At 46.3% G+C, this 18,877-nt stretch overlaps 1 protein-coding gene across 2 annotated transcripts in view; it reads left to right on the top strand.

Moving 5' to 3' along the window:
- The window catches only part of LOC126864922 (rho GTPase-activating protein 20-like), a 179,295-nt gene that overhangs the window by 31,647 nt on the left and 128,771 nt on the right, over positions 1 to 18,877 (top strand). For both annotated transcript variants that reach the window (XM_050616812.1, XM_050616811.1), the window contains exons 2-3: positions 8,698 to 8,887; positions 9,042 to 9,226. In XM_050616812.1, the coding sequence (XP_050472769.1) occupies positions 8,698 to 8,887; positions 9,042 to 9,226 (375 nt within the window). The remainder of the gene's footprint in view (positions 1 to 8,697; positions 8,888 to 9,041; positions 9,227 to 18,877) is intronic.

Genomic DNA, 18,877 nt, shown 5'->3' with positions numbered 1-18,877 from the left:
CTTTCGTAGCTTCCCCGACCGTTTACTTGTTAACATCAGGAAGTTGACTTGCCACGGATAAAAAAGACAAGATAGGCGCGGTGGCTTACAAAAGTATTTTGACGCTTGAAAATTTATCGCGAGCCACTGTATATTTCGTAAATTCGTATATTACGAACCTTCTCGGCAAGGATCGACGCGACTCGTTATCTAAGATCGTAACTAATCTCAACATCCGTGAGTTATCCTTGAATTCGCCCGTGGATCGATCGCACACGATAATATCTGCAAATAGGCGTGTACTTGGTAAACGAACGATCATAACGTCGTTGCCGAGAAACGATTATTCGGTAGATTAACATCAAGGTTCTCGCGTTTTTAAACAAAATGCAAGACGAACGCGTTTACATTGTACTTGCAACGAGTTCAATAGCGCGCGTGTAATTTCGATCGATCGTTGAACGATCGTCCGATAAATCACAGGACAAACGAAAAAAGAGAAATGGAAGGAAAGGAAGAACGGAAGCGAGAGCAAAGAGCGAACAGAATCTAATGCATTATCGCGAGCCAAATGCGCCTCGCTCGCGCAGATTCTGACCGTTAAGCCGTCTGACACGCGCGCAACCACCCACGCGAATCGTCCTTCCCGACAGCTCGTTTATCTCGCCTTTTTCGCTCTGAAGATCACCCTGCTGACCTAGAGAACCGAGTGGGTGTATCCTTCTTTTTCCCTGCCATCGTTATTCCAGCGACAATTAATGCAGTCTGCTGGCAGGTATCACCTTGACTTGGCGCGAGTCAGCAGAGTTATGGTAGCTTTTTTCTGCAGGGACGCGTTTCGAATCGAAATCGCCTCCTCTCGGGTCTCGACTTTTTGCAGCGTCGAATTTCGATAGCTTGGGAGACAGAGACGGAGACAGAGAGAGAGAGAGAGAGGACGTGGGTCGAGAGCGATTAGCAAGGTCCTCGGTGCCTCTACGACGAAATTCCACCGTCGGCTGTCGAGTAACGTTGACTAAAATTAGAAAGTATCATCGAGGAGTACTTGTACCGCGAAAAATCTATTTTCGAATGTATATATTGGGTAATGCAGCGCGCAATACGTTACGAAGTGACGGTTCCAGGAAATTTACTTTCGACGATGGGAGATCAGTGGCCCCTCATTGGGTCATGCAAATTTAGACCGAGTGAACGTCTATTCTCGAATGCGTAGCCCAGGCCGAGAGAGAGAAAGAGAGAGAGAAAGAGAGGATCTATCCTGTGTGCCTCTCTACCACGACAATAGGGCTGAATTAGCACCACTTTGCGCTCTTTGAACAACCAAACAAGTGGCTCCACTAGCTGAATCTCGAAAAAAATCCATCCATTTCTCTCGGAATTGGTTTATCAACAACTGCCTTGGAATAGAAAGGGCTCGAGCAGACGATGCACAAAGACAGAAATTGTCGCGGAATATCGCTCATCGTGTCGTGAATTCGGGTACTGTAGTCTCGTGTACTCGGTTGCTCCAACAGGCTTAGTCAGACTGTAACAATGTCCTGTTTTCGAGGAGTGGAGAATTAAACTGATTGAACAATTACGTCAAACTGGTGCATATTTTTATCCTAATTTTCTAATTTTTCCTTTTCTACATCGTATTCATACGTCGTCCTGCGACGTAGAACGTACGTACGATGTATTATGAAATAATTTCTTCGCGAAGATTCGAATTGTCGGTCTGACTAAGAAAAAAGAGAAGAAAATGGTCGTAAATTCAAGTTGACGCGTAGCAGATGTCGGTGGTACCAGAATTATACGTTGAAATCGTTGTCATAAAGATAATCGCCTCCTCCACGTCGGTATTGTTCGCGCTATTAATCTCACGGCTATCGTTAACGCAGCGAAGAAACAGAAGAACGCGATATTAAGGCGAAGATGAACGAAGCTCGTTGTTGCGAGAAACATGTGCGTTCCGAAAGCAGGTCATCCGCCTCTAGCTCGATTTTACTATTTTCGACCGCTGCATTGCCACTTCTGAGACGAGCCAATTATTCGGCCGGGGATCTAGAGGATCTAGGATAGCCGGTCGCGCGTTTTCCACGAAACCAAGTTCGTATTTCTCTACTTTGCTTTGTACGGAAGACTCTTAACGGCTTCATTGTGAACAGCATAAAGCGTAAACAGTCATTAGAAGCTCTAACCTCGAGAGTCAACTAGCGGAAATACCGGTGAATCTGCGTTTCCTGTCATAGCTTTCTACGCAGGAAGGAGCGCTCATTGTCGTTTCGTTATGACGAATTTCGGCGAATATCTTCTCGCCGAAAGATTAAAACGATAGCGACTGTTCAACCTTTATGATCTTCTCGCAGCGATCTGCTGGCTGATGAAAAAGTTCTTGCGTCATCTCTTTATTGCTCTTCTCGAATGATTCATGTTCATGCTGCTTCTTTCGAAGCAACTTGCGTCCGAAAGCTTACGAGAGTCTGTGAAAACTCGAACGTTCTACGATCCGAGGTCTACGTTTGAATCGAGTTTGGCTTAGTTTTCACTCGTATAAGTTTGAGTCACGTGTCCTTTCGTTCCTAAAGCAACCTGTACGATAAAACGTACGAAAACTTTCGAAACGTGGAATATTCCGAGACATAAATTCTACCGATCGTAGTTGGTGTTTGTCGTTTGATGCATAGAAGCGCAAGTTCATCGGAATTCTCTCGCGGAATCGTTTCAGCTGGAACGATAGTTTTCAAGCAGCGATGTATAATGCATCGCGCGCATCCCGCCCGATCCGCGCGCTGAATCGCGATTTTTCATTTAACACCCGTGTTCTCACGAATCGACGACGCGACAAACAGCCTCTTCGTGTTCTCCAAGCGTTCATTTGTCGTCGTGGCAGACCGATTCGATTCTCGTAGCGAAAGGAATGAGAGTGGCTGTTGGTGCTGCAGCGGTTCGACGAATTGGTTCGGCCGTTCTAGCATGGGCGAGGCCTAGAACGCGCGTGCACCAACACATTTCTCACTCTCTTTAAGCGTGTTGACTGCATTCACACGCTTTTTTGCCTGCACACAAACCGGTAGCTTAAAGCCCATACTGGTCACATGTGTCTACATACTGCGGCGCACACTTGTACCGGGTGTTTGTCAAGAAAATATTCGTTTGTTCTTGAACTAGATTCAGAGTAGAAAATTGGTACGATTATTAACGATAGATTTATTCGCTTGCGTAGAGGAATTTTTGCCGTTTAATTTCCTCGCCAGCGGTTTGTATCGATAGAGCGGAGGTAATTTATTTATGTATGATAATTTACTTTTTTGCGTTGAAAGCGTTTAATTTTGACACGGAAGTACACGATGAAAGGAGATACGAAAGAAAGAAGAGCGGTGGAAAAATAAACGATGAGATACTTTCCCTCGTTAGCTAACGAAGTGTAAACGAGAATTTCTTTTCTTCGGTCCATTATCGATGATTTTTGTTAAAAGACGCGAATTTTTATTTTTTCATTGCGAATATTTGATTTCGGTGGAGGGACGAGGATATCAAAGATACGAATTTTCTCCATTTAGTTAATTTAGTGGAAAAGAACGGAACTCGGCAATGGTTCCACCGAATGTGTTTTCGTCCTACCCCCAGTGAGCGACGCGCGTCAGTGGTGGGACGACCTACCTGGGTGTCGCTACCCTCTTTGCAATTTTTGTCGAACGGAATTATACGAGATGTTCGCAATTTTATATTCACCTGGGAAGTTTTTAGCATCCGTACGTATATTATCGATTTTTTGCCAATTTTATCGCGCGATTATTTATGCTTTACGGTCGAACGATTTATTTGAATCCATCGGGAGAAAACAGTTTATGTAACAGCAGTTCCTTGATTCTTTCTACTAGCTGTAATTTTTCAGTCAGGCGGATTCAAACGATCGTAGTACGGTTTATTTATTTAATTAAACGCCAAGCAATTTTACTGTACGATTTTACTGTAGCGTATGTGTACTAAATATTATTCCATCGTATTATAAATTGCGATCAAACTGTCGTCGAGTAAGTTCGATACAACTATTCGGTCGATCTTCGATTTACAATGTAAATTCTTTAATTAGATACGATTAAATACGTATGAGACCGAGTCTGAAATTCTTTAGGCTTAGGCGATCTATTCAAAGCAAGTGTATCTCTCTGTGTACTACGCAAGTACTTACATTCTTCTCCGTGCCACCACTGTGTCGAGCTATATATACTTGGTATGGCCTTCGTTCTCTCAGTCGCATGACAATCATACCTCTCGATCCATTATTGGCAGCCGTTATTGGGTAACAATGTTTTGACTAGAGCGTACGTTCGATACGTTCGACGATATAAATTTCAATAAAATAAATATCATTGATAAAATTAACGACACGCAAAACCGTTTTTGATCTTCAATTATTGAAACAATTGGTCGGTTCATTTGTTAAGAGCAGATCCCTCCCCCAGTCGAACAACTCTTATAAAACAATTCCAGACACGCGCACAGCCCTCGATCAGCCGTCGCGGCCACTTTCTTCTAACTGGAGCTCCTCCTATCCGGTAATTGACCAATGATGTAATTCTTCGAATTGAAAAAATTAGCCTCGTTGCCGCGTGCCTCGAAAATCTTTTCCAGACCAAGAACCATCGTTTAAGATAGATTGTTTCATTATATAGTTGCAAATAGCGCTCACTTTAAATAGATATGTCTGAGTCAATTCTGATTCATGCAGATATCTCGAGATTATTACATTTCAGGTTATATTTATTCCTTCTTTTCCTTTTTTTTTCTTTTTTTTAAAGTAAATTTAGTTTTCAATAAACCGCGGATATTTGCGCGAATCTATACGTCTATGAACGAGAAATAAGTAGAAAGTTTCACTCGTTAAATGTTAAAAAGGTACGCCCTGCTTTCCATATTTTATATAATTTCGAATCTTGTTAATTAAAAAGGCGCGTTTGAATTTTCCACGATGGCATAAATATCCGCGAATGGTATGTAAAATTCGCTAAAACTTCTCGCTTTATCGCTATAAAACGAAATAAAAAGGTCGATATTCGTGAACTGCGGATTATCTCTCGCTATTACTAGTCGACGATGACACAATCCGTGCGAATTCTTACGTCACGTTATCGAGCAGGAACTGTATCACGGAAATTCCAATCGAGTTTAAAGTGGCAATCGTATCGTGATTAATGGTTTTTCTATACGTCTTAAGCTGGCGATACTTCTCGTTCAAACGCGGGAGAAATTAATCGGCGCGTTGCATCGACCGGCTCCTCCTGCTCGTGGCCACTCGAAATAGTCCGCTCTCTTCCGCCTCGATAGAATGGTCTGGCTTGTGATCGATGTAACGACGCTCATTGTCCCGTAATGAGTCTGGGAGGGACAGGATGCTCGTGTACGCGTATTTTCAACAGATACATGCACGAATCGATGTATGAAACGTACAGTTCGATAGACGCGAAACTTCTGAATCCTATTAAGCGGAGAAACTTTGATCGACTCGTATCGATATTTCCCATTTATTACTTTGCAAGTGGCGTTTAGATATTATTATTCTACGCACTAGATACGTACGTATTATCGTTCGGTTTAAATGATCGGAAACATTGTATTTCTCGAATGAATTTAGCTTCCACAGGGGCGAAAAGATTTTTCAATCGACTCTTCTTTCTTATTGCTAAGAAATAAAATATTTGATACTCGACTATAAATCGAAGCGTTCTACGATGGTCCATTTGATAGCGTGAAAAATATGTATGAAAATTTGTCAAGCTAATAGATTTATACGGTGACCCAATATTTCTGAAATTAAACACTCGTAAATACATAGTGGACGTTTAGTAAAATTATGGTAACGAAGGTATGCAGAAAAAGAAAGTGTATTATCATCTTGTAGTATCGACGCATCGTTCTTCGAGCACGACCAGTCTCCTCTCATCTCCCTCTCTCTCTCTCTCTCTCTCTCTCTCGTCCATTGGAACGACTCGTCTTGCGATCGAATACTGATTCGGATTCGATCGCGGACGACTCGTGGGACAGAGAAATATGGTCTATCGGTATTGGTAATGGGTTCAGTAACAGGTTCGACCGCGTTGAACATGACAAAGAGGCGTTTGCTTTTGTGAGTCGTGCTCGTTTAAACGAAGGACGGATGATAAAGCGGAATCCGATTAAGCTTAATGGAGAGGGATTTAATCAAAAGACGAAGAAGATGGGGAGGGGGTAGAGAAGGAGTCGCGGATATTCAGGATGAAGAATGAAAGTTTGCGAGGCAATTAGAGGCAATTTCCGGTCGGCAGGGGCTCGAGTGATTCGCGCGGTGGAAACATTCGCGATCCTTGGTCGTTTTTCTCTCGAACACCGTTCACGAAGCGTACGAAGAGACAAAGAAAGAGATAGAATAAGAAGAGAAGAGGGAGGAAGAGAGAGAGAGAGAGAGAGTAAGAGAGGCAGAGGCAGAGGCAGACTGTTTCTGTTTGAACCCTTTGCTCGAACGACTTGTAATTTTGTTGCTGTCCGGTCGGCGAGTGATACATTAAAAAAAGCAGCAGGCTCGATCGTTAGCCTAATATTAACATCCATAAAGTGCAATCGCGTGTAGCGCGAGACGCGCGAGCCCTCGTACGTCTGGTTCGTATCAAATGTTTAATTACAATATAAAGCGGCGAGCGAGCGGTTGCGGCTGCCGGTGCTGCAAGGCATTTACTTTTGGCCGAATAAGGCCGGTTTTAAAAGCCGTTGCAACGGGGGATGCGCGCTGTGTACTCGTATTTCGCGCCAATTTATAATCTTGCTCGCTCCGATGTCTTCGTATCGCAGCGGCGGAAAGAGGACAGGGAAACGTTGCGAGGCGAAACACGAAGGCTGCGAGAGAATCGAAAAGAAGCGAAGGCGGAGGGTGGCGAAAACGAAGGAAACGAAGCGGAGGCCGTTCGCAATCGAACGGGTACAAAACGCCAGATGGAAGGGAGAAAACGGAGAGAGACAGACCGGTATAATTACGCAATTTAGATTCAGTTTTACGATTCCGGTTTGACTTTATTAAAAGCGAGAGTGGGCGTATACGCGAATTCGCCCTTTCTCCGATCGAGAGTAATATCAGTACCTTGCCGGTCGTGAAAAAACTTGGTCACAGAGATAACGCGCTTCTCGTTTAAACGAGAAGTTGGTATATACGTCTCGAACGGGCATCGCTCTTATACCCGCGATGAGCTGATGAGAATCGTCCTGGATATAAAAGGGACTCGTAACGCGAGCCGCGAATGCGTATCTTCGACCATTCCTTTTCTTTAATCGCGTTTTCATCTACCGATCTATTAACCGAGAAAACACGCTCGTGGATGGTCGCGGAACTCGCAGATTTTCTTTTTCTCTCGTTTCTCTCTCTCTCTCGCTTCGAACGTTCTACCGTGAAAGAAGCTCGATCTTATCGCCGGACATTATCTCGGTACGTATCGTCGTTTAAATGTATCATAATTTGCAAAGGAAACGGCTTACGCGATAGAAAGAAACGGTGTGACGACTTTGTGCGTTCGATGATCGTTAAGAGCGTGGTTACGCGTATACTTGCGCGTAACTCTGCTTGAGCGGAAAGTCGCGAGGAACGTTCGACTTGGACAAAACGAACGCACCGAATTCCTGAACGAGGCGCGCGCGAGCCACGTTACACCGGAAAAAGAATTCGCAATATGATTAACGGTACGCTCGGCGTGGAGCTCATCGACTACCGGATTCTTCCCAATCATACCGATCGTATCGTCGATCCTAGGTGATCGCACGCTCCGCACCGGATCATCCGACTCTGCCTGATTCCCTTGAACCGTCGATTATTCGGTCGAGAAGAAAGAATCTCGCTCGCGTCGCTTGCCCCGCGTCTACCGATTGCTCTCCTCTTCCGAGCCATTCCGAGAACGACGATTAGAAAAGATCGGCGTCGGGTGTAAGCTTGGCTGTTGTAAACCGAGATTAAATTGCATTGTCCGACCCGTTACTGTGCCAGCGATAATTGCCACGCCGGCGTAAGGTTACCAACGAGGTCGCGGGTTAAGCACAGTGGGCAACCACGAACTCGTGCAACACATTACAATTTTCGTTTGCCTGGCCCCGACGAATCGATACTCTCGCGGTTACCATCGTCCGGCTATATGGCTCGATTTAAACTTCGATTAAACTTGTTGGCTTTGTTGGAATTCATCGAAGGCGTGGATCGAAGCGAAAACGTATGGGTCGATGGAATATAGTTGTACTTTACAAAAGCCACGTGGTTATTACCTACTACCAGACTCCGGCTGCACGATTCTTCGGATTATTGGATATCCCAGTCAATCCGATAATTTCCTTTCATCGATCATCGAGCTTTTAATTTCCGGACAATTCGCAGAATTTCCGACGGTCCATGCGGTTGAAATTTGTCTTCCAAGGTTTTCCAGCGCCAAACAATTTTCACGGTTTCCACTTTTACGCGTACAACGTGTGAAAGGTATTTGAACGTATTGGAACCTCGTCACGAAATTTCCAGTCGTTTACGATTTGTCGATCTACTGTTTGTATTCTATCGATCCATCGATATCGTCGAAACAGATATACGATGGTATCTGTGAATCGCGCGCGTTTCCATTAAATATAAATTACGATACGAGACGCGTAAATCGATACCGAAAGCTAGGATTCTTGTCGCGACTGTTTATCGTTGCTACACGTTTATCGACCATCTGCCATGTCTGATTGCAGCTACCTGGTGCGTCTCCCGGAGCTATTTCGTCCGTGGTTGCTCCCGTGCTGTTGAAGTATCGGGTCTGCAGGCCTCGATTGTTGCTCGCTGGCTCCAGAGCGGAGATCGATCCAGCCGCCGATGTTGCCCTGTTGCACGGAGAAGTTTTGCTGATCGAGGACTCCGCGAGACAGTACGATCCGATAGGAGGTGAGTTTCCACCGCTTCGATCCGACTTTATTCGCCGAAGAAGTCGGTTGCTCTCTACGCTATCACCGTTATTGACGCGTATGTCGATAGCTGCTACGCTCTGACCGGTGAATCAGTGACGCGATCGTCGGTTTTTTGTTTCTTCGTGTTACAGATACGGACAGACGATACAGAGCTACGGAGAAGCTTCTTCATGCCGAGGAGGAGTACCACGAAGCTCTGTGCAGCGCGAAGGAGCTGTACGCAAGGCCGCTGGCGCGAAACTATCCCGAATTTCACGATGTTATCTTTCAGCCGCTCGCGGATCTCTCGGTGGTCACTTCCGAACATTGTCAAAGGGTGAGTGCGATTTAAAGAATTTTGAATCGAAGTCGCGAACGTCCTTGGAGAACAATACGCGCCAGTTTTCTACACGGATGGTAGAGCTCTTCTTATCGACCGTTTTCTGACCTAATCGCAAGGCTGACTGAAGCTCTCGGTTGAGAGATGGCGGCACTCGAATCGAGCCACGTTGTTCAAGTTCGCGCGGCACCTGTTACTTCGACCACGTTGTGCCTTTCTCCTGGCGTGTCGCAATTACGCTTCGCTCTTCGATCCGCGCAACCTTTCGCGAAAGGCAATTCCTCACGATGGCGGATGCGACGATTTTTCGCGTTAAACGCGTATCTCTTCTTTGCATTATTTTTCGTCTAAAAAAAAAAAAAAAAAAAAAAAAAAAAAAAAAAAAAAAAAAAAAAAAAAAAAAAAAAAAAAAAAAAAAAAAAAAAAGGAAAAAGGAAACCCTATGCCTTCGAGCCTCCTTGTGGAGGATTTAGATTGCACGTTGCGCACGAACGTTTCTTTCTCGTCGTTTTTGCATCTTTTATACCCCGATATCGATTATTCTTTCAACGGTGAAAAGAGCTCTTAACGTTGGAAGAAGGTCGAAAGAACCTTTTCCCCTGGAAGAAACTTTCCAACGGAGAAATACGATTCGATCGAAATTGAGCGAAAAACGCGCGACTGTCGATCTCGCGATTGCCTCAGTGTTCGCTCGATACAATACGAATACAGTACGAAAGATCTGGACACTTGCTTGAAATTCCACTCGAACGGCCCTCGTTAGAATTCAATGTCCGGTTAGTTAGCTCCGCAAGCCTGGTGCGTTTCTTATACAACAATGTAAACACCTACCGAGAGTAGCCAGGAGGCAGAACTCACAGCTTACTTTGGCGCGCAGACCAGTCTCTCTCTGGATCGGTCGTAAGAAAGCGTAGAGAGATGATCGTTGGTCGGGCGGGCAAGGTGTTTTCACTAAAAACACCGTGGAAAATATGGTGGTCAGACAGAGCGGATACTGATAAGGCGATGGTGCCCGGGGCTCGACGAACGTTGGCTACTCTGGATGCAACGGTGGACGTGTTTTCTTAGGGCTGACAATAAAGAGGATGGCTGTCCTTCGGATGTAAACACAAAGCCACGCCGGCGGAGCTGGTTAACGAGTCGGGATGAGCGATGACGGTGGTTAGCATCCTCATAAATATTGACTTTTACAAGACGCAGCGAGAGTTCGCGAGGATGCAACGGCGTCGTAAAGTGAAAAAGCCTCTCTTCGCGCCGGCGAAAGATCGTTCCGCGGGATTCGAGCGAAACCGACTCGCCGAGGAAACGCCTACCTTCTTTATTCCGCGCGCTGAGACGCCGATGGTCATCGATAACGAAGTTCTCGCGCAAAAACCGTGCAAATATACGCTCCGTTCTCGATGCATCTCGCACCGAGACCGAGACACCGATCTTTTTCGCGCCAAATGATTATTACGATCGACGCGTGGATTAATTATAGCAGACACGTACAGGCTCTCTTTCGAGTTCCATCGTTCGGTCGTTGCGAAAGATATTTTCCAGAACGCCTTTGGTTATGGAATATCGCTCGATCTGATTCCAACTTGTGCAACGTGATCACGTACAGGGTGTCCAGGGAAAAGCGAAAGATACGCGAAGAAACGATACAAGCAGTACGCAACGCGAGCGACACGATCGGAAACGAAACGTCTACGATGGAGTAGGAATGATCGTTAAACCAGCGAATAGATTTACGTTCGCGGAAACGACGTTTCGTCGTTCGAACCTGTAATTTGTCAGTCGGGACGTTTCCTCCTAGGACACCCTGTATTAATTTTTCGTTTTGCTTTTCGTCGTTGCCCTCGAACAATGCACGTCGAAGATAATTTGAAATTTACGTTAAATTTATGACAAGACGATAGCTATTTACGGATTTCCTTTTATATTCTCTCTCGGAATGATTCATCCGAGAGATTTGACTCGATCCATCGATGGAATCTGACGCTTTGTCATAGAGTTACAGGAAAGGAAAGACGGTGTTTGCGAACGTCAGCCATCCTACGTACGTATACGAAACTGGTCGAGGTTGATCCGAGATCGTCAGGATGACGCAAAACCTCGCGCAGGACCGAAGGTTAATTAATGAAAACGCTTCGAATGGCAGGCACTTTCTGAAGCTGCGCACGAACCCGGCAGTTCTCTTCCCTGCACCCTTTTTATTCCGGGCTTGTTGTCGCCGGTCGGCTGTTGGCGCGATCTCCGCTGCCACAGAGCAATTTCACTTTGGAAGCACCTTGGGGCCAGAGCGCGGGCAATTAGAAGCAATCGCGCACCTGGAAGGCGAGGGAGACTCGTTCCATCTCTCTTCCTCTTCCTCGTACACGCTCTCCTCTTCTTTCTCCGTTTTTCTCTCTTCAGAGAGAACGCCAAGGGACTCGGCGAACAAGGAGGGACTTATTCTCGTACGTTTATTTGCTCCGAGGATTCTTCGAGTTCTGGTGGCGTCCTGTGGCTAGCGATGGGCGTTCGAATCTCAGCCTCGAGGTTTTTCAAGACCACGGAATACGAGGATCACGAAAGAAAAACACCGTACGTACATTTCTAACGTCACTTCGTGATTAAACCGATGTGAAATATCTACAAACGAAAAGAATTCGTTAGATACGCGAAGATATCGACAAAGTTTCGTAGAAGCTGAGGGTATAACCGTCGAGACAAACGATATTCGAACGTGTTCGATGCTGTGACGTTACGACGAAGGATATTGTCAAAATTTCGAAGAGACGAAGAAAACGTTCGTTCGTTTCCAAAAGCAAATATCAAGACAACCTAGCGAATGTTGAAACGACTTACGATGCTCTTCCGTGGCTTCGTACGTATACAGGTTCGAAGCGTCTCAAACCTTGTCGCTATCCGTGATCCAGCCTCTTCTGACCGTTTGCTTCCCTGACAAACCTCGGAGGATTCCACGAAAAGTATCGTCCCTAACGACTGATCCCTCGTTCGTCCTCTTCTGTACCGTTTCGTCGTCATCCAGAGCAGCGTGTCTCTCCTTCGGCAATTGAGCGTAGAATTTCGAGAAGGACGGATGTAAAGTCTGGCGCGGTCTTTTTGGTCCAATCTCGCTCTCTTACTCTTTTGCTTTCTTCCTTCTTTCTCCGTTTCTCTGCGACGTTCTCTACTCGCTACGACCGTAAATTACGTTTTTGCGGCAGAGCAACGCGCCACGGTAACCGCGGTCATGGCGGCGGCTCAAGAGTAGCTGCGTCGCGATGCGCACGTGCACCTGCGCTCGTTGCCCCGGCCACTGCCAATGCGACAACCAACGCCCTGCTATCTTTTATTTCTACCCTTTCCCCGTATCTGCCGTTCTTCCTTCTCGTTTACCAATCTGCTTGTTTACGGAAGAGGATACAACGATCGATTAATCACCCGTAATCGTATCGAACGTTGTCTTCGCAACCGGCTTTCTCGATCTTACAAAGCGGAAAGTAATACACGTGAAAAATGAAAAATTGCGGGGCAACTTTGAGAAAATAATCGCCGTGTTTATCCGCGTACGAAACGAGTGGATCGGCACGGTGTATCTCGCAGGATCGATTCTCATTCTCACTAGGAATAAAAAATAAGATTCGGTCGAGCAGAGCGAAGACGAGAATCGAAGAAGCGAGGAAGAAAGTGGAGATTTATTTGGTCTACTTCGGCCGTAAGAGTAAAACACGGAATGGAGCAGAAATGAAATTACTCGTGCGTGAATCTGGTGGACATGCGCGATAATAAATGACGGACGAAGATCGTTTTTGGTCATATCGTGCCGATCATCGTTATCCGTGTCCGTATTCGTCGCGGTAATATTCATGCAGCTGCAGGTCAACGTTTTTTTGCGAGAATGTGAAAGCACCGTCCGAAGCCGATGATCTCGCGAATATCGCCTTTCTTGCGACTCGTTCTTTCCAAAAGATCGCGACGAGAGTTCGCTGAATTTTCTGCAACGCGATCGTCCGTCTGGCCTTCGTTCGTCTGTCGCGCGATGCCTTCTTCGACGGAGGACCTTGGGTCGCTTTAATAAAATCCGTGCAAACGAAACGTTACGCTTACAACGGCCAAAACACCGTTCGTTACCGATCCTCCGTGACCGAATTCCACGATTCTTCGGCTAATTCCTCCACCCATAGATGTTAATCAGACCGTGTAAACGTACTTACAGATTGAGTTTCGGCCAACGATCCTGCTACACTCGCCGATAATCAACGTGCTTGGCTGAAAAGTAAATGTACATGGAGCCGTTTCTTTACGCTCAATGCCGGTCGGCTAATGAGTAAGTAGCAGTTCGAGTCTGCGGTTAACAGTCCTTCTCTAATCTCAAGACGAAGCAGCACGAGCCGGATATTGTTCGTAATCCAGTTTGATGGTTATGGATGTTAATTACACCGTAGATGCCGTAATCGTGCCACGGACGAAGAAGAAAAACACGAGCTGATATGTACATTGTCGGAGAAAAAGGAAAAATTTATCGTTGCGAGTTACGACGAGTCCTCTCCACCATCCTGTACCATGGAACCGACGCTCTTATTGAAATTTGACGTGTTACGCCAGTATCGACGAGTACCGGTACTTTGCGACGTTAACGAGCTTGGTAACGAAAGAGACGAAACTTTGCAAGAAAATGTTACGAATTACGAGTTATCGCGTTATCCCGGATGACGAGAATACAACTCGTAACTCGTCCGTTTACCAATATCGCTCGCTCGGCAAATTATTGCGCGAGATAGCTGTAGTAGAAAATTGAAAAGGTGGCGCGTTGCGCATTCCGAACGCAAAGGATGGAAAAGGTGAAACAGACGAGAAGGAAGTTAGAAGAATGCTGGAAAATTAATTAGCCGGTGTGCAATCATCCGGCAGCGTATACATTATCGCAGAGAAACGAAAGAGTTCTCGGATACCGACGCTTAAGTCGAGTTCCTCTTTACCACCTCGCTCATCGACCAATGAAGCAGTCCGTAATAGCGGACGAGCTCTGGCAGACGTAATTTTATTCGCATTAGTGCATCGTCTGGCCATTCCATCGTCCTCTTTCCTTCGTAGGCTCTTTTCGTTCTGTCTCTCTTCGTTTTCCTGACTCGCGGAAAAAGAGGAGACGCGGGTAGAAAGTAGAGCAACAGCGAGGGGAAAAAATGTGCCGCGCGGCGTGCAGCACACGCGGGTTAACGAGAAAAAAAAAAGGAGAGACGATCGTGTCGCAGGAAAGTGGATGAACGTGGTGGTATTTTGTTGGGAAAGTGGACTCTGTTGGGATAGCGGATCGCCGAGAACGGTTTCGATTTCATCGGCAAGGGTCTCTTATTTTTCTGAGACGGGGGTGGGGCGGACACGGTCCAGTTTAATTCTCGCGCCGCGACAAAGTCCTTTACCTCGACGTCCACTTGCCACATTTTTCTAGCCGCTTTCCATTCTCGGTTCGAGAATATATCGCGATCCATCGTATATTTTGTTCGTTCGTGAGAAAAATACAAATTTATTGGCAACTACGATGTTTCTCCTGGATCTATCCGCATCGTCGTTGCATTAATGATTTTTACGGTTATCGTTCTGCGTGCATTATATATATGTATGTATTTTATTAAGCCTTAAACGACGGAGATCGAGTGAAAGTTTAAAAAATGTGTCAGAAACGATCCAGCCTGCACCGAGTGAGCGTTAATTTCTTGCGAATTCGTATTATCGTACGCGAGAGTCTTGTCAATGTTTCACTCAGCGAAGAAGAAAGAGAAGTTTGCTCGGAAAGTTTTTAAGCTTTACGAAAGAAGTAGCGATCGCTTGCTCTATCGATCGCTTTGCTAAATAGCCATTCGTCACGAATGTTCAACCAACCTGGCAACTTTAATACGCGCGATTTCAACCTTTCCATCCACGTCTTCCGGGAACCTGTCTTCTCCGACAAAGAAATTCCACGGTCGGATTATGTGTAACGCTCGTCCGTGTGATGACGCGCGAGCTTTTAACGCGAGGATAAGAGGGAAGAAGGAGGGTTCGAACGAGGAATCGAAAGAAAGGACGAGTGGAAGAAATAAAAAGTTGGTCGACGTGGAGGGGGCTTGATCACCTCCGGGCTTCGCCTTTCGGCAGCGACATTTATTTCCGAGCCACCTCTCGGGGGCGTCGAGTAGCCGTTGAATGAGAAACGCGATAGTAGCAGGAAATGATAAATACAGGGACGCGGAATTTCGATGGTTTTGATCGCGTTGCTAATGGGACCAGTTCTGCTTGTCGATCTCTAATTTCTTCTCACCTTGTGTCGAATATCTTTTGTTCGTGTCTTTGGTCCCAAAAAGCTACCCAAATTAATAACGTAGTTTCGCAGATGCAAATTAATCGTTGTCGGTGTATCTGAATTTTAAAAACTAAATTCACCCAAGCCAGTCTCTTCTTTTCTTTTTGCTGCGGCGATCCATTCGATTTTCGCGACGATCGAAAAGACTGGACAGTTATTATAAATTCTTCGGCCGTGTTGCGTGTGCGATGGAAGATGGTTTTCGAAATGGAAATCGAGAGAAAGAATACGAGGACAATGCTCTCGCGTCGTGGTGGTGGATGCATCGATCAAACCGATACTTCCCGACACCCTAGAAAATCGCAAATCGCTCTCACCGCGGCACGGCTTTTATCTCGGACGGGAGAAAGTGCGTTGTGCGGTGCACGCAGGTTGGTTCGTCGTGTGCGTGAACCCAGGACACGTTCCTTCGTAGCCTCCGTTCGTAAAACGGTTTCGTCTTCGCGTGTCACGTTGTTTCGTGGTCGCAGATTCAACGTCCGACAGTCGCACGATGCAAAGGCGTATTGCGTCAAACTTTGGCATTTCGGAAGAATAAGTTCGTTAACGAGTTGCATCGTTAGCTTTTGCCAATCGAACAAACGGTTGGCTTGCGTAACCAAGCCGAGAGAAATTAAGCATCGCGATCCCAGCCACTCGTTAATCGATTGCTCGGAGAATAAAGGTGTGACCAGTGGGAGTTACGATCGTAGTCGGTCCGAATCGACGTTGATCGTGACGGATCGATAAATTTTCATTGGTATCCATGCCGTCCTGCAAGTCGTAATAATCCTCGTTGGAATTCCAGTTGTTCCCTTTTCACGGTGTTACGTATCATAGTAGAATCGGTATCGCGAGAGAAACGTACGCCGTTCTAACTTGCGATGCAGTTCGCGTATGAAAAAATTGATCTGTGCCAAATAATATACACGTTAAACGTACGTCAGGAATTCGCTTCCGCTTCGATGATTTTATTCCTCCGTTCGACCCATACGTTTCTTTACGACGTCGAAACGATGATCGAAGAGGAACATCAAAGGTAATAATAACGTATCTTGGATAACCATCGGTTGAGTGTACGCAGCAGTTAGCAGTAGGAAAGAGAAAGAAGGTTTTTCAAGCGCGAATCTGCTTTCTCTGCACAATCGACGCGCGGTCAACGCTCTCGTTAGCAACGAAGACGAACGCGTATGTAGGGGCCTTGTTAACCCGGCGATAAAAGAATAAAGAGATTTACGCGCGGCCCACGTGGCTAGCTCCGCCTCTGGTTCAGCTTCCTGCAGCCGAAATTGTCGTTCACGCGCCGGTAAGATTCACGCTTGCGAATGGCTTCGATCGCGTGAAACGCGTTCCTCGTCGTGACGGTTACGCCGACAAACCGGCCGCGTGACAGAAGTGGAACGTATTCTCGAAAAATCGCGGCTAAAACAGAACGGCTCGTCGTAAATCGTCGGTCTCCGGTCGCTCCTTTTTGCCGGTTTGTCATTAATTTGCGACGATTTGAGAAAACTGGGACAACGCGAAACGAGTTGCACGCGTGGCTCTTTCGAGTCTTCCAACTCGCGTCAGTGTCAATAAACGAAGAGCAACAAAAGCCGAGCTGTTGGAGCACGTGACTCGGAAAAACGCGATCGAACGATTTACTCGATCGAAACTAGAACAGCTTTAAACGTTCTCTCTTACGCTTTCGTTCGACGGGACGACAAACGCGTATCTGACGCGTCTCGTTTCAACGAAAATGCTGGCGAGCTCGGTCGATCACGAACGTAACGTTAAACAGGATGCAATGGCGTATCGATTATCGAGTATAATCGTGGATCGAGTATGTATAGTTCGCGCGTGCGAGAACGTTGCCAATGATAAGAAACAAGAAGCGTCGCGATAAAGGCAGGTGATGATCAGCGGCGATCTAAAAATTCCGTGTAACCTAATTATAAACCCACGGTGCTTTCGTCGTTCCCCTATATTGATATATCTGGAAGAAAAAACCTGTTTGTGATTTAAATGCAACGAGGCGTGTAATTATTTGAAGAGCCGGGGCGAAAATGCGATTCAGTTGTACCGGATGAAAAAGCTGATTTACATAAGCGAAATAGAAAAGCGTATTGACATCGTGGTTGGATGGATGCGACAAGAAGAAGCATGGAGCAGGTAACTTGGTGCCACTCCGCAGGTGCATATCCCGTTTATCGATCTTCGATCTCGGCTCACGGGGTAAAAAATCTTTATAGAGAGACCGTCCGGACGACTATAAAATAATAATGGGTGGTTGAAACGCCCACGCGTAGTCCCTAATAACACGTGGTCTGGCCTGTTTTTTTGGGAACGCCCTCCGGAGTACTCATCCTCGAGAGCTCGTCCTGGATGGATAATGCAGGCTCGAGGGGACGATCGCGGTCGCGCGACGTGTAATTAAAACCGCCTCCAAGAGGATGCGCGTCTCCGCGCACGATTCGCTCGAGCGAGGCAGCGGAAAGGAGAGAGGGACCAGCGAAAAATTGGACACTCCGGAGACTCTGTAATATTCACCAGGTCCTCGAGATAATCGGTGATCGGCTACGATCGTCTATCGCTGTTCCACGAACCTAGATATCGAGGAATCCCCTCGTCCTCTTCGTCTCTGTCTCGCGACTGCCTGTGCATCGTAATCTGACGCGGTGATGAACCACGGTAGCCGAGACAACGTCGTTCGACTTTGTTCCCCGTTGTAACGTTGGAAAATAAAGTCGAATGTTGACGGGGAGAGAGGTTTAACGAGGAGGTTGCCGGCTATTTTTTCCATTTTTCTTTCTCTTTATTAGTTTCTAAACCGATTTATAAAGTCTCTCTAGCCGGTAGAGCGCCTCATGAATACGAATCATTTATAATTAATCTAGGATTGGGTTTTCGAGAATAACGCTCGGAAATGAATGGGTCACGGCGTATGCTCGGACTCGCCGGCGCGTATAATGCGTTGCATAAATGCATGGGCGCATGCACTGCGTGTGCGCTTAACATAGATACGTATCTGACAATAAGAAACACATCGACACGCCGACGCACCGTCACGCCGCGCCGTCGCCGACGTGACAATGCAACCGACAACCATACGATGCCCCTTACAACCACACGCATCCCTTTTTTCAATTTACTCGGGCGGCAGCCGTCATCCCGCTGACGTTGCACCCTCTGCTCCAATCCCATACGTCCTTATCGAAACTTTAACTTAACGAATGATACCGCGAAAATTCATCCTCCGCGTTCGAATACATCGACGTATCGCACATCGGTACCCGTTCGTTTCCAATCTTGTTCGGCGTTCGTTCGTTTATCTCGACGCGGTTTATCACCGATCGTAAGTACCGATCGAAGAGTCCATC

The sequence above is a fragment of the Bombus huntii genome, chromosome 4, assembly GCF_024542735.1.
Source record: "Bombus huntii isolate Logan2020A chromosome 4, iyBomHunt1.1, whole genome shotgun sequence".
Classification (NCBI taxonomy): Eukaryota; Metazoa; Arthropoda; class Insecta; order Hymenoptera; family Apidae; genus Bombus; species Bombus huntii.
Note: the sequence above shows the minus strand (reverse complement) of the source record. Positions and strands in the feature narration are given on the sequence as shown.